This window comes from Lactuca serriola, chromosome 1 (genome assembly GCF_051521515.1).
Source record: "Lactuca serriola cultivar US96UC23 chromosome 1, Lser_US96UC23_V15, whole genome shotgun sequence".
In the NCBI taxonomy this organism is placed as follows: domain Eukaryota; kingdom Viridiplantae; phylum Streptophyta; class Magnoliopsida; order Asterales; family Asteraceae; genus Lactuca; species Lactuca serriola.
The window spans coordinates 168,012,492-168,028,125 of NC_136408.1; the positions used below are offsets into that span (position 1 = coordinate 168,012,492).

The 15,634-nt window shown below is 33.3% G+C and overlaps 1 protein-coding gene, 1 long non-coding RNA gene and 1 other non-coding gene across 3 annotated transcripts; 2 read left to right on the top strand and 1 right to left on the bottom strand.

Annotated features, from left to right (window-relative positions):
* Positions 1-469: 469 nt before the first annotated feature.
* Positions 470-576, top strand: LOC145080781 (small nucleolar RNA R71). Its single transcript, XR_013695366.1, has one exon. It is a non-coding gene; the product is annotated as a small nucleolar RNA R71 (small nucleolar RNA).
* A 5,615-nt stretch (positions 577-6,191) lies between these two features.
* Positions 6,192-7,135, top strand: LOC145101174 (uncharacterized). Its single transcript, XM_079038347.1, has 2 exons — positions 6,192-6,589; positions 6,850-7,135. Exons 1-2 carry the CDS (start codon positions 6,266-6,268, stop codon positions 7,054-7,056), a joined length of 531 nt encoding a protein of 176 aa, XP_078894473.1. The 5' UTR covers positions 6,192-6,265; the 3' UTR covers positions 7,057-7,135.
* Positions 7,136-10,731: 3,596 nt separating this feature from the next.
* Positions 10,732-14,690, bottom strand: LOC145072168 (uncharacterized). The gene is made up of 4 exons (XR_013690941.1): positions 14,549-14,690; positions 14,379-14,457; positions 11,998-12,876; positions 10,732-10,887 (listed from the first exon to the last, which is right to left on the bottom strand). It is a non-coding gene; the product is annotated as an uncharacterized LOC145072168 (long non-coding RNA).
* Between the last annotated feature and the right edge of the window lie 944 nt (positions 14,691-15,634).

The window sequence follows — 15,634 nt, forward strand, 5'->3', positions numbered from 1 at the left end:
CTTCTGCTTGTATTTCTCCTCCTTAGCCTTCTTGTATTCTTCGTATGGGAGCCATTCTTTCTTCGGTTTCCGCCAATTCTTGTCATATCGATCGCCACTTGAATAGAATACTTGAGCCTTCTTGTTTCCATTCTCATCCAAATCACAATCCTTTGTGAGATGGGGCCCTCTACAATTCTCACATCCAACCCGAATAGCATGGATTGTTTGATACATTTTTGTCATCCTTCTATCTAGACTATCAAGCTTAGCTATCACCTCCGCCATGCTATCATTTTCCGAATTCACTACCCCCCGACTTACTTTGTTTCTTGGATTGTGGTATTCTCTAGAGTGCTTAGAGAATTCTTCAATTAACTCCTTGATTACCGGGGGCGCCTTCTTCGTGAGCGGGCCTTGAGAATCGAGCAATTGCCTTGTGGTGACATTGACTCCATCATAGAAAATGGAGACCTCTTGTTGGCTATTGAGGTCATGGTGTGGGCAATTTCTAAGCAAGCTCTTGTACCTTTCCCAAGCTTCATAAAGAGATTCTCCGGGGTGTTGCTCGAAATTAGCAATGGCTTTCTTTAGCTTGGATATTTTGGAAGGCGGGCAAAAGTGGTCTATGAATTCTTCTTTCATCTTGGCCCATGTGGTGACCGATCCGGGAGGAAGTAACTTTAGTCAATCCTTTGCAGCACCTTTGAACGTGACTGGAAGCATGTGAAGAAGCTGGGTCTCGCGTGGAACATTCGGTACATTGAAGTAGTCAGCCACATCATTCACTTCGTCCAAGTGCTTGTAGGCGTCTTCGTGATCCTTCCCATAAAAAGGAATCTCCTTGAGTTGGGCGAGAATATGGCCTTTTAGCTCGAAAGTAGCGGTCGCGGGAATTGCGGGCTGCACAAGTCCCGGGCCGATGTCGTCGCGCATCCTCTTCTTCCATTCCCCCATGGAGACTTCATTGATATTAGCCATGGTGATGGCTAAATCATCTTCAAACTTAGATTCGTGCCTGAATGTGGCTTCTTCTTCTTCCTCGGTCTCGTACTCGGTGTCTTCTTGAATTGGGTCGCCGATTGTCAAAGAGGCACTGGATGCTCCTGATTTGCTGCTCCTCTTCTTGCTGAAAACGGACTTTAGGTTTTTGAGTGGTGAGTTCTTTGAAGAAGCGGTTTCTCCAACGGTTTTGCCTTTGCTCCTCCTTAGTGCGGATTCCGGGTCTTCAAGAGGAAGTACCAGAGGTGTATCAGATCCTCGGGTCATGAAACAACTGTAAACAAAACAGAAAACGCGTAAAAAGAACAAAAATAAAATAAAAATTAAAGTTGTAACAGTGATGTACTCGCCGAGTCGGCATGATTGCACTCGGCGAGTTCAAGGCAAAAACATAAAAAATTTTCTAATTACTCTAAAAACGGAATTTTATTAAAACTTATTCTACTTACTGAATTACCTTTTTAAATAACTTTGTGTAAGATAAATCCCACACAAAAGATCGATTAAATTAGAATTTAATGTTAATTTTAGAACCGTTCCCCGGCAACGGCGCCAAAAACTTGATGTGTGCAAACTCACTTAGTTTTAAACCTACTTTTAATTATAAAATAAAACACAAAGGCAGTGAACCTATCAATTATGGTATAATTGAATAAGTAGGGTATCGAACACAGGGAACGGCAAATTAAAACTAAAAACTAATTCTATCTAAATTAATTAATAAGTAAGGAGTTTTCTCTAGTTTTACAAGACTAGAAACTTACTAACTATTACTTAATTTAAAAAAAAGAACTAGAAAACAAAGAATTAACTAGATTCAATAATGGGAAGAAACTTCTGTTTAGTTCAACTCAATTGTTCCTATGGTTGATTTCAAGGTAATGGTGCAATGGATTAATTCTTTTGTTGGTTACCGATTCAAGTGATTAGATTCGCGTTCACTACACTAATCCTTAGCAAATAAACTAACTTAAACAGTGGCTAGTTGTCTAATTTAATTAAATTCACTAGATTAATTATTTGGGTTAATTTAGACTTGCAATAGTTAACTAATTTGGTCTTTTAATTAACTTCTTGTTGATGGTCATCACACAAGCTTGCACATGAATTTACTCAATTTTCTTATTAACTCTAGTTTCATGTTCATTAATCCTAGACATATGACAAAGTGATCACATAGCATATGAGGTTGATAATTAAGAGATGTTCATGCTAATTAATTATCTTCCTATTAACAGAAAATTAATTATTATTCACACACAAGGTTCTTTAGCAAGCTAAAATAACAAAAATCACCAACTTAGAATTAATCCTACCAACAATCAAACCATAGTATCAATTTTGTATTCCCAAACAGAAGTCTAAAGGTTTTAGCTCATAATTGAAGTAAATAACAGCAAACAAACAGAGTCTAATTGTTTAACCATAATGACAAAACAAAAGATTAAGTGGAATGATGAAATTTGCCTCAATTCTTCCTCGGGATTGAACTCTAGCTTCTATCTTCGTCTTCTAGGGTTTTTCTGACCTCTTAATCGCAGCTAAACTCTCCAGGATCGTTCCAGAATTCTTTTCCCATCGTTCTGAGGAGTTATCTTTATATAAGCGAACCGACTCGTCGAGTCCATCTCTCAGTCCCCGTATTGTGATAAGTCTCTGGGTTTCCGAGTTGTTATCTTCTCGAATCTTCGTTTGGACTCGCCGAGTAGTCGACCCTACTTGCCGAGTAGGTGTTATTTTTAGTGTTTTTCTTCTTTGTTCTATTCTCGAGCTCTCAACCGCTTCTCCTGCTTCCTTCTGCTTCCAAGCTTCATTTTTGGACTGAAAATATAATTCAAACACTTTTAAGTACCTTTTGTCCATGAAATGCAATAATTTAGCTAATAAATGAATAAAAATCTATACTTAATATGAACTAAATATGCACATATCAAAAACCTTATGTGCTCACCAGACTCCCCAGTCTAACCCACTCAGTTTTTGTATTATAGGTAGTGACATAAGAGTATAGATGCGAATATCCATTGAGAGATTATGGATTATAGGCCAGTAGAAATAAATGGAATACTTGTGTGGCCTATGTTATTTTTTTATGCTTCTGATCTGTATTGACAATGACATCCCAAGATTTGTAATTTAATGAAAATACATTTCTTCGGAAATGCTTTGATAAATTTTTTATCATATTTTTTGGAACAAATTCCGCAACATATTGCTTTAAAAATATATTCTTATTTTCAAATAAAACATAAACAGATCGTCTTTTCCGGACGTGAAATTTGGAGATGTCACATGTTTGGTCCCTACTAGTTATAAAATTACAATTTAGCCATTTGTGGTATTTTTAAGCCTTTCTATTTATTCTATATTAATTTGTAATTTGTAAAAAGAATACATAAGAAAATAACCGAAACTCTGCAACCATAAAATTGTTTCCTCCATGCCCTCCCAACATTCACCCTTTTTTCTCTCTTCTTTGAAACTGTCTTCACTAATCACTAAAAATCACCACAACCAAATCCTTCACCACCCTTATTGGTTGCTCTCTATCTCCGACCTGAAACAGAGTCATCCCTCCTCTATCAGGTTTGAAATCGGCATCTAAAATCATTATGTTATAGATATTAATGAAGTGTGTGTGTTTTAGAAACTGCGATTATGGTTTTGGTTTTGGTTTCTTTGATAGGTCCATCAAGTTTAATTTTGATTTCCATCTTTGCAATTGTTTCTAAACACAATGTAATCTAGGTCATAGTGGCTTAATTGATAGGCTTCGTCTGTAACAGAGGAAACCGGGGGGGGGGGGGGGGGGGGGGGGGGGATATCGGAGGTGGAAGGGAAACACCAGTATCTAAGGCATAGACGGTAACAGTGGTGGGGTCACTATCCAAAAGTGGTGGAGGGAAACATTTGATGGGTATTGATGGACATTACGCTTGGTTTGAGTCCTTTGATAGGAGAGAAAGATAGAGGGGTCGGTCCCCCATATTTAGTTATTAATTTCCTTAAATAATTACATCATAAATAATAAAAACTAATGATATATACCACAAATGACAAAACAGTCATTTTATATCTACTATCAACCAAATGAACAACAAAAGCAGATAATAAAAATTGTCTAAGAAAAAAGAAGTTGAGAACCAAATACATATATTATCCTAAATCATAGGGACCATTTGTGTAATTTTTCCTAAAAGGTAACTAAACATGTTAGAATTAAAAAAATGCCTTTTTGTAAGACACCTTTGGAAAAATTTGTATTTTGTTGATAAAATAAAGTGATAATGACTTAAAACGGTAATTTATTTTTTGATTTTTATACATTTGGTCATTAATTTTTTCATCAATATTTGCCCTTTGAACTTGTTAAACTGTACACATTCAGTCCTTATGACCGACTACTCCAGATTAGCCAATAAAAATGACTTAATAGGGTAATATATTTCTTACTTTGTACACATTTAGTTCTTAATATTTTTGTACACATTTAGTCCTTAATAATTTTTTTTGTTGCAAAATAAGTCATTTTTGTTTTTGTACTCATTCGGTACTTATTAATGATTTATTTATGTTTTTATCATGACATCTTACGTGGAACAGTCATTAATGAGGTGCTTGGGGCTTTTGATGCTTATGTCAATTGCGATCTCGACTACTTGGTTGTTTAGGTCATGTTTTCTGCACATCGTAACTTCTTCATACGATCTCAGATTTTAACGATCTTTACAAGTTTCGTTTAGATTGCTCCCATTAAAAAGTAATGTATTTTTAATTATGATCTTTATATCCATATGTTTTTTATGAATGCATGTATGGATTTTTTTTTTATAAAATCATAGGTAAAAGTATATTACATTTTAACGGGAGTAATCTTAACGAAAGTTGTAGTAGACTCAAAAAAACGAACACATTGATATAAAGATCGTTAAAATTTGATATCGTATGAAGAAGTTGCGACGTTTAGAACACAAGATCTAAGCCAAACTACAAGACCTACGCAACCAAGTAGTCAAAGTCGCGATGGACATAAGCATCAACAACCCTAAACACCTTATCAATGATTGACCCACATAAGATGTCATGAGAAAAACGTAAATAAATCATTCATAAGTACTGAATGAGTAAAAAACAAAAAGGACTTATTTTGAAACATATATATATATATATATATATATATATATATATATATATATATATATATATATATATATATATATTAATGATTAAATGTATACAAAAATATTAATGACTAAATGTATACAAAATGAGAAATATATCATCTTATTAAGTCATTTTTTCTGATTAACCTGGAGTAACTGGTCATAAAGATTGAATGTGCACAGTTTAATAAGTTGAGGGGGTAAATGTTGACGAAAAAAAACTCAATAACCAAATGTATACAAATTGTCATTATACCCAATATAAACATACAACTAATTAGTATTTACATAAAAACGTACATAAACAATAGGGTATGTATGAGGATGTATCGAACTAACTAGTAGAGATGTCTTTTTTTATAGGGATTAAAATTGTAACTAATAAAAATTTAGAGACTGAAAAATGAATTATTGAAATTAAAATTATAGAAACCTATTGAAATTAAAACTATAGAAACCAAATTTATAGATTGAAATTAAATATTTCACATGTTAAAGTTATAATTAATACTAAAAATTCAATATCGTGGCATACGTTAGCACTGTATCCCTTTAAAGCGGCGACAATTGTATACGAGTTATAATTATAATAATTAGCATATAAAATTTGAATAATTACAATTCTAATAACTAGCATATAATAATAGTCAATCTTTAAAAATAAATATCATTTTTATCAAAATACCTCTCATTATTAGTTAAACTACCATGAAATTAAATGCAACTATAATGAAATTAAATACAACAAAATAATATAATTGTCATTTCATTTAATAAAATTAACAGTAATTAATGTTTTCTTAATCTGTATATTTTTTGTTTATGGATAATAATTTTGGGCCGCATAGAATACAAATTCAATATTGTGGTGTACGTTAACATTGTATCCCTTCAAAGCGGCGACAATTGTATATGAGTTACAATTATAATAACTAGCATATAAAAATTGAATACTCGTTTTAATTATCTTATGTGATGTGATTATCTCGAATAGTATGTACCTTCAATATCAAACAATGACCCGTACGACATGAATTATTTTTGTCATGTAAAACCAAAACTCACATGAACCTCTTATCAAGTCTTGTGGATCACTAGAACTTTATTCTTCACCACCACTCATGTATACTACATTATCCTTCCCTTCTCTTTTCCCTACCATTTCTCACAATGTCAACACCACTTCAACCATCACACTTGGGCACAATAATTTTTTCTCCAGCAAATCTCATGAACCTGGTAGCCAAAGTCTTAAAGTTTCTGGCAATCAATGTCGGGCTAGAAGGCAACTAAGATTTAGTGAAGACGAATGTGAAAATGATGAAGAATATGGACACAATGAAGCGATATCATTGTTAGAATTCTATAGCCAGGTGGCAAAAAACGAAGCACTTTTGGTTAAAGCAATCGTTGATGACCTAGAAGTTGAAGTTCTAATCTTTAAGGTACATGGTGAATAACGAGTTAACGACTCATAAATACAAATAGTTTTAACTGCCCTATTAGTTTCATGTTTTCTACATTGTGTTTGAAGTTGTAAAAATTGTTTTTATCACAATTAGTTAACTTATCCTCGGTCTGGTTCCAAATGTTATCAAATTACAAATCATTAGTATTTAGTCTCGTTGTACTTTAATTTTTTGGCCTATGATTTATATTGAAATAATGTTTTTGATTATATATATATATACATATGGTGATGTAGGGATTCTCATCGAGCTTGAGCTCAGGAACTTCTCCTGACCCCACAAGGAGCATTCTCCCGGCAAGAGCGGTTATAAAATGTATTGATCGAGTCAAAGTCCCTTTTGATCCATCTAATATCGATTACATTGAGAAGGACTTGACACTTGAAGCCTTTGAAACAGTTGTTGAAAAAATAAAATCCATTCGATCCAATCATCAAAACTGAGTGACTAACTCAATTCTCATGCATCGGTTTGTTTTCACATATATAATTCACAAGCATATATTCATATATTGATGTTTTACACTTTCCAAATTAAATTCTTAATATTTGCGAAGATAAGCTAGAAAAATTATATGTAATTTGTAATTTTATAATAGAGAAAACATGAGAATCAATACTATAATACAAAGGTAATTAAATTTTTGTTACTATGTCTTCCATTTAGTCATAATCAGAAAGCCTGTGATCGAACCAAATTTGGTTCATTAGAAAACGATATTATCCATTATTTATTTATATTTCTATAATGAGCCACACATCTAAGAAAATTCTGAAACTTACACGGCCAACTTTCATTTGCTTATTTCTCAGAATCGGTCAATGTGACAACCGTCAATTTTCCGATCAAGTCAAACTCAAATAAAGTCAACAAGTCAAACCAGTCAACTCATCTAACCCTTGTATATTAAGGTTTACAGTATGTTACTATCGTACAACTCACTATTTTAATAAGAAGTTATCACTTGGAAAGTTCATTCGTTCAGAAATTCTAAACCCTAATCGGGGTAAGTGATGAAATTATTCGATAAAACGTTATTTCATACCCCTCGGGGGCATATAACCATCATAACAAAGCTTAACGGGGTGTACAAATTTTGCGCTGCGAAGCTAAACATCCAAAAATGTCACAAACAAAGTCTCTCTCAATCTCTCTCTATCTCAAATCTCTCCCAACTTTTTATAGTCATCCGGGTCATCCCGACCCTTAACTTGGCCAAAAATCACTCAAAACGGGAAGAAAACTTGAAAAACAGCCCTTAAGGACCGAAACCCCTAATTAGAACCGAAGCCCCCTATAGGAACCGAAACTAGATTAAGAGCCGAACCATAAGGACTGAACCTGCCAAGACCAAAACTACCTTCAGGACCGAGCTTCGGTCTATTTCACTTCCTTTCCCGTGTTCGCATGCGAAGTGCTCGGACCGAACCCTCCTCTCGGTTCTCATTAGACAAGTGAACCTTACCTTCGGTTCCTCCTCCGCACTTTCGGTCCTTCTCCAACAACCAACAACCGAACCCTGTCACTATTCCCTCATACTTAGTCAATTGATTGTCTTTTTACACTATTTCACCAGACATGATCAAATCAAAGGGCTGGAAATCTCTACTTCACTTCCCACATTATTCACTCTTTCTCAAGAAGAATCAAACCCATTTCTCTCTCACTTTCTCTCTCTCTAAAACTCGAAATTGAAGGTTATTCTTGAGCATTTCCCTCCATGTTTGGTAAGTAACTTCATCCTACATTTGATTATCTTTCATCCTTTCACTCAGATCATGGATTCCTTACACAAATATCATCATATTTGTTACTAGATCTTCGAATCCTCAAGTATCTCCCAAGTGTTCTTGACTTGGAAACCCCTTTTCTTCATCATCCATCTAATGAAATCACTCAAGGTGAGTTCATACCCCCACATTTTCATGTTTTCTTCAAGTTTTAGGGGTAGAATACAAATTAAAACACCAATAACATAACTAAACTCAAACATCAGCTTTCAATAGAAAAGTTAATATTCATTCACGGACTGTTTTGAACATCTTAAACTTTTTAGTTTTCAAAACTGTATTAGACGAAAATATTTCAGGTTTATACCTTTAAAATGACTACTTGCACATATTCACACGATTTTTCTACAATTTTTGGTGATTCTTACAAAACTGTCTATCACTATAGCTACGAATTCAGACCAATCTGTGAATATGAACGCTTTCACACCAGTTATGAACTTCTAAAAATCAAGATAAAAATTATGAACGAACTAGACACAATTTCTAAACTCTCAGAATTTACGGGATCAGTTTTTGACTCCGTATGATTTTTATATAATTATTCCAAGAACAGGAACAGAAAAGATAAAACTAGCAAATGGTTGATAACTTATTTACACCTTGTAACTTGCTGAGCAAGGTGTGTATTAACATATATAAATACATGTTGGTTATATTACATGTCTTTTACTTCATTATAAAGGTTTACATCATATACAAAGAAGATTTCTACCATTACAAAACGTTTTTGATAAGCTATAATAGGTATAGTTTATGTTTCCATTAACACAACAAACACATTTCGGAAGGTTTTATTCCCACAGAAAAAGGCTTTACACTCACACACACTACACGTAAACTTGTTAACGTAAATTGTGAGACATTCTTCTTAGTACTCCTAGAGTACGAGTTAAAATTCCTAGTAGTTATAACCAGAGTCTCTTGTAGGGAGAACGTGATAGTTGTGTATAGATCTATATTGGGTTTGACAAACCACACTTGAGCTGCATGCAACAGCTAGACTGGCAGGTCTGGGGTGACCAGTGTCATTTCTATTTCAACGCCTAAGAAACGTCGCGGCAGGTTCCTCTAGTCATAGTATGCTTATAGTGACTCACATAGGGAGTTAACAACACATAAAGTTTACGGGGATTTTCACAAATCATAAAGGGTTTTATGTCGATTTAAAATCACTTTTTATATCAATAAGTATGGATATTACTGTACACTTTCGATCTTGGAATTAAAGACCACACATCACCTTTGTAAGGAAAATATTGGATTTTTCTTGGTAACCCACAACTCATTACATAGATCGTTTTCCAAACTCTTCATCTAAAAAGCTTATGAACTCACCAACTTAATTGTTGACACTTTTTCAAAACTACTTGTATTCTCAGGAAATCAACGAAACCAGGTAACTACATGCTTTTGAGGATGGAACGCTACGACGTTGAACAACTATTTTTACATCATGTTGTAATCAATCATGGAAATATGTAACACTTGAAACCATGTAATTCTTTTCTGATTATATTTATGATTGGTTGTATTGCTTTGATCACTATTATATATACTCGTTGTTATGATACTATACATGAAGTCCGCCACCCCCGGACGTTTCCGTCATCCTTGGTTTGGGGGTGTGAGAGTCAATGACCCGGAAGGGGGTAAAGAAATATGAAGAAAACGGCCATAACTTATTAGCCAATAAACATACTCAAATAAGCATCATGTCATAGGGAAATAAACTTTTTTAAAAAATAATGAATTTAACCCACACAAGATCCAACTTGTGTATGAATAAAAGAGTAATTATAGTTTTTTTTTAAATGTATTCTCTCCTACACCTAGTTTCCAAGTTTTTATAAAGAAAAGAAAAGATATGGAAGGAAAATATGGAGAGCAAAGAAAAATATGGAGAGCAAAGAAAGGAAAAAATAATTTTGGGTTCCCGATTTAGAAAAAAGGAAATGGAACAAAATAATCCCTTATTGATAATCCATAAACAAACACGTATATATGCCTACTTCCCTCTAAATCACTCCAATTTGAAAGGAATATTATGAGACAATAGGATCCCTTATATTTTCCTACCTTTCTCTCATTCTTCCAAAAAATAATCTCATAACAAGATAATTTATCTTTTCTTTCCAGTTATTTTCACTTCCTTTCTTTTCTGTCCTTAAGTTGAAATAAGGAACAAGGTGTTAGATGTAACATCGTGATTTTTCACCCAAAAATTTTCTTTTATTTTAACCAATTATTATCATAAAAAAATTAGCGGAAACCTTATAAAAACGTCAACAATAGTCAATTAGAAAATCTATCAAAATTAACCCTTCAAAATCCATAGTTGTAAAAACCCAACCAAAAGAAATATCAAAACCAAATGTAAATGAAACATCACAAGACGTCTCAAACTTGTATCATCATTACTAATCAAATGATTATAACTACCCATAAGATTTCTACATCACCAGGCCATCAATGTCAAGCTACCTGTACCAATGCAAAAGCCACAACAAGAGGCAAGAAACAAGTGTCAACATCAGCATAGTGACTCGATCTCAAGCACATAAGCATGGAAACAAAGCATACATATACATCATGTCAATTCTTGCAATCACATCAATCCATGCATTATACATTGATAGCTATTAATATATAAATATATACATTAGGCCGGACATTCTTTCATCGCAATAATTGTTAATTTGTTTGATTCGCTATAATTATAAATGTCCCTCACTAAATAGGCTATATTGCATATCTAACACTCCCCAAATAAAGACCTTGTTCACTACTAACGTGACCTTGTGACTCAGTGCACTAAATGGGGCATAACTCCTACCCGTAACACTGTCCCTAGTTCTCCGCCTTCGCTACTCCGACTTTGCATGTACGAGCACGATGTGTTGTCATTATAGGACCATGTATCGAAATGGTCAACTAGAATATGACTCCACATAGAATTTGCTTAAGAGCTTTCCTTCCAATGATATCGTGATAGCCCGTTTGGGTGCGTACCTAGGTTAGGTTGCTACCCTTTTAACCCAGTTATATGTGCTCCTCTTTTTATTTTAAATAATTATATAATTAATTAATTCTCTCACACGAGCAACACGCACCTCACCAATATTATTATGTAATCATGCTAGTGAATTATTATTATAATTAATTCATGGCATACTACATCTTGCAATCACACATCAAGGTATATCGACATAAATAACATAACATCAACTAGTAGTATGTAAAGATATCCACCTTCTAACAAAACCACTTCTAGCATGCATATCCTAGTTTCATTCAAGAGTGACAAAACATAATTATAACATGCATATCATCATCATTAAACCATATAAATAATCATCACTTCTAACATGGACATAACCCTCTCAAATTGCACCAAATCATTAATTTAGGAACCCTAGCATACAAAGGATCCATAAATTTAGATGCATCGTTAATAACATTACATGTCCATGTTATATTTTACCCTTGACATTCAGTTTATAACATCACATAACATCAAATAGGCAAGAACACAAGTATAGGTGTATGTTATACTTCCAAACTAGTGCTTAAACCACACAAAAGATGACTCACCTGTAGTCCAAGTTATATGGAGCTGTGAAGACAGGAAAGCCACCTTCTCAAAGGTACTCTAACGCTCCTAAAAGATTACTCAAAGAACTAATCAAAAACAGATCTTAAAATAAAAATTGTTTTGTCCAAATGAGTCTCACATCGTGACCAAGGAGGTGTCATGTCGTGAGTTAAGTGTCCATCGTGATTCTGTCCCGAACAGTTTTGTCATCACGTCATGGCACTAGGATGTCCACATCATGACACAAAGTAACCGATAGCGTTGGACCAGTAAAATACATGTAATCACAACATGACACACGGGATGTTCACGTAGTGGCAAAGAAAAAGACACGATTAAAATCGTTTCAAGTCTTTTCGTTGCGTTGTGACAAGGTAATGTTCACATCGTGAAAACTGGGAAGTTACAGATTCTTGATTATCGATTGATGATCTTAATTTCCTTAGTTTTGTTCCAATCAAAATCTATATTGGAGTGATCTTAACCCCTCAAGATCATTTCTAAGTGAGTATAATGATAAGGACAAAAGTGGGACAATCTAACACCCCAAGACCAAGAATTTTGCATCATTCATGGTCTTTCCTTGTGTATGATTCTTAGGACAACAAAATGAACTCATGGAACGAGTTCTTACCTTTTGTCACACCCCCAAACCAGGATGGCGGGAACGTTTGGGGGTGGACAACTTTCATGTATTATATCATAATATAATAAATAATAGTGATCAAAGCAACACAACCATCATAATTAAAATTGGGAAATTTACATTGTGTCTGAATATTGTTTGTTTCAATTCCAATTACAATACAACAAAATGAATAGTTTGACGATGTAATGTCCGTCCTCACAACTTTGTAATTATCTTGCTTAACGATTCACTGAGAATACAAGTAGTTTGAAAAAGTGTCAACAATTAAGTTGGTGAGTTCATAAGAGTTTGTATGAATTGTAAGCCTATCATTGTAAAATGATAGTGTTCGTTTCCGGAAAATCCAATATTTTCTTAAAAAAGAGTTGTAGTCTTAGAAACCCTAAGACCGAAATGTATAACCATTTCTATATAGTAATATGTAGTTTTAATCTATATAAAACCATTTGAATGTATGTTTCCCCGTGCTAAATGTATCGTTGATCTTGAAAATTAGTTGTAGTCTTAGAAAACGTAAGACCGAAATGTATAAGTATTTTTATACTAAAAATAGTAATATGTAATTTTATGCTTGTATAAAACCATATAAATGTATGTTAGCCTCGTAAACCAAATGTATTCTTAATACCCCATGTGAGTTATTATAACCGTGCTAAAGACATAGATGGCCTGTTACGACGTTCTTCGGGTGTCGGAATGTTATGACATTTGTCACCCCAGACCTGCTGGTCTAGCTGTTGCAAACAGCTTAGGTGCGAGATTGTCAGTCCCGTATAGATTTATACACAAGTGTCACGCTCTCTTACCGAGATTCCGGTTATAATAGAGGACTTTTGTAGGTACTATGGTAGGTACGGTGAAGACTATGTCTCACAAAATTTTATCAACAGGTTTACGTATAGTGTAATGAAAACCTTTTGTAAGTGAAAATATTACCTTTACATAGTGTAAAATAATAATACCTTGAAATAATTATTTTTTGGCCTCAAAATGGTATAATAGTGTTAATCACCCATAAACTACACCCATTATAGTTTATCGTAAATGTTTTGTTGTGTCCATATATATATATATATATATATATATATATATATATATATATATATATATATATATATATATATATATATATATATATATATATATATATATATAAGTTAGCATGTTTAGATTTTTTAAAAGATTATATCATGTAATTTTACATCTAACACAAGTATAAGAACATTAAGTATGATAAAGCCAATTTTTCTAGTTTTTGGCCTTTTTAATATCACTAACCGGTAAAAATTTAGTTGTAAACCTTGTAAAATTTAATTTTAACTTTTTATGGATATTAAGTCAAACTAACCTTATATGTTTAAAATAACATATTTAGGACAAATCTCACAAAAATTGTATCATAACCTAGTCATGTCCATTTTTGCTAAAAAAAATCATATTACGTCATAAAAACCATAGTTTTAATAGTTTTGTTTTTGTGACTTTTTCTCATGAACATATATCATCTTTATAATCATTTTTCATATATTTGTATTTTAAACAACATACCGCACACAAATGTGGAAAATACTAGGTAATAACATTATTTCATATAAATAATACTTTTACACAACTTGAAGAAGAAGCTTGCATAACAACTTGAGTTATTATACAAGTTCACTTGTATCCCCCCCCCCCCCCCCCCCCCCCCTAAAACTTGGAAAACTCAAAAATAAAGGGGTATGAAATCACCTTATGTGTGTTTTCTTGATGAATGAAAAGTTGTAGATGGAGAGTTTCAAGTCAAGAACACTTTGAAGATTTGAAGATCCTATGAATAGTAACATATGATAATGTGTGTAAATGGATTGAAACTAGTATATAAGTGTGTAGAATTACTAGAAGATGAAGGAAGTACTTACCAAAAATTCAAGAATCAACTTGGAAGAAATTTGCTAAAGAAAATGAGAGCTTTTCTTGAAGAAGAGATGAAAAAATGATGAAGATGATGGAAGGAAAATGGCCTTTTGGCCGTGAGTTTAAGAGAGATGGGGAAAGAGGGTGGGTGAGGTGGGTAGGATGAGGTATGAGGGGTATTAGATGGTGTTGCAAAAAGAGGAGACCAACTTGTCTAGTTTTGGGGTTATTGTAATGACATAAAGGTTGTTTGTTTAGGATTGGGGGGGGGGGGGGGGGGGGGTGTTATATTAACTAGTAACTTTTATTAAAAAAAAATCAAACATTTATAAACTCTTGGCATTTTTATAAAAATGATGTGATTTTAATAAAAGAATGATATAAAGGGTGCATAAGATATTTAATTTGAATTATAAAAATTCAAATTATCATAACAAATATAATATTAAAATAATAATAATACGTTATATGAAAGTTAGGTCGAATTTTCAAGTTCGTTTTGTTAAAAATTGGATGTTTAGTCGGGTATAGACTTTGTCGCATTTAGTGACGAATTCACCGAAAATTTTGTGTTTCTAGCATTTTCTATGAATTTTCCATGTAGCATAAGGTTTATGAACTCCACTACATTGAGTTATGAATATTATTTATACTAAAATAATATAAAATTGAATTACTGAATTGTTACGATACTAACCTTATTTCGGGTTTATATTCGATAATTTACAACCAGAGAGGTAATTTGTATTATAACTTGTCAAATGTACATTAGAAACATTAGAGAATATCTCATTTGTCCTAAAAAACTAATATGATTTGAGTTGACCTGGTTGACTCTTATTGACTTTGTTTGACCAAAAATTGACGGTTGTCACACCTTCTGCAAATTCCTATAATTCTAATATCAAGGAGGATTGCTAGGAGAGAGTCTTCAAAGTTCCACCAACAATCCTCCAAGAACACCCACCAATTCAATATTCTTTTTTTCTTCGATACACCTCCAAGGATAAGAACCCTAAACTAATATATCTTGAGGATGGATGTTGGAAATGAAGGTTGGTAGCTGCAAATGAGAGATTATTCCCGAATTA

Excerpts from the sequence above, each read along its gene's own strand:
- LOC145101174 (XM_079038347.1), top strand. The coding sequence starts at position 6,266 with ATGTATACTACATTATCCTTCCCTTCTCTTTTCCCTACCATTTCTCAC. Across the intron at positions 6,590-6,849 it reads TTGAAGTTCTAATCTTTAAG|GGATTCTCATCGAGCTTGAG; the intron begins GTACATGGTGAA and ends ATGGTGATGTAG.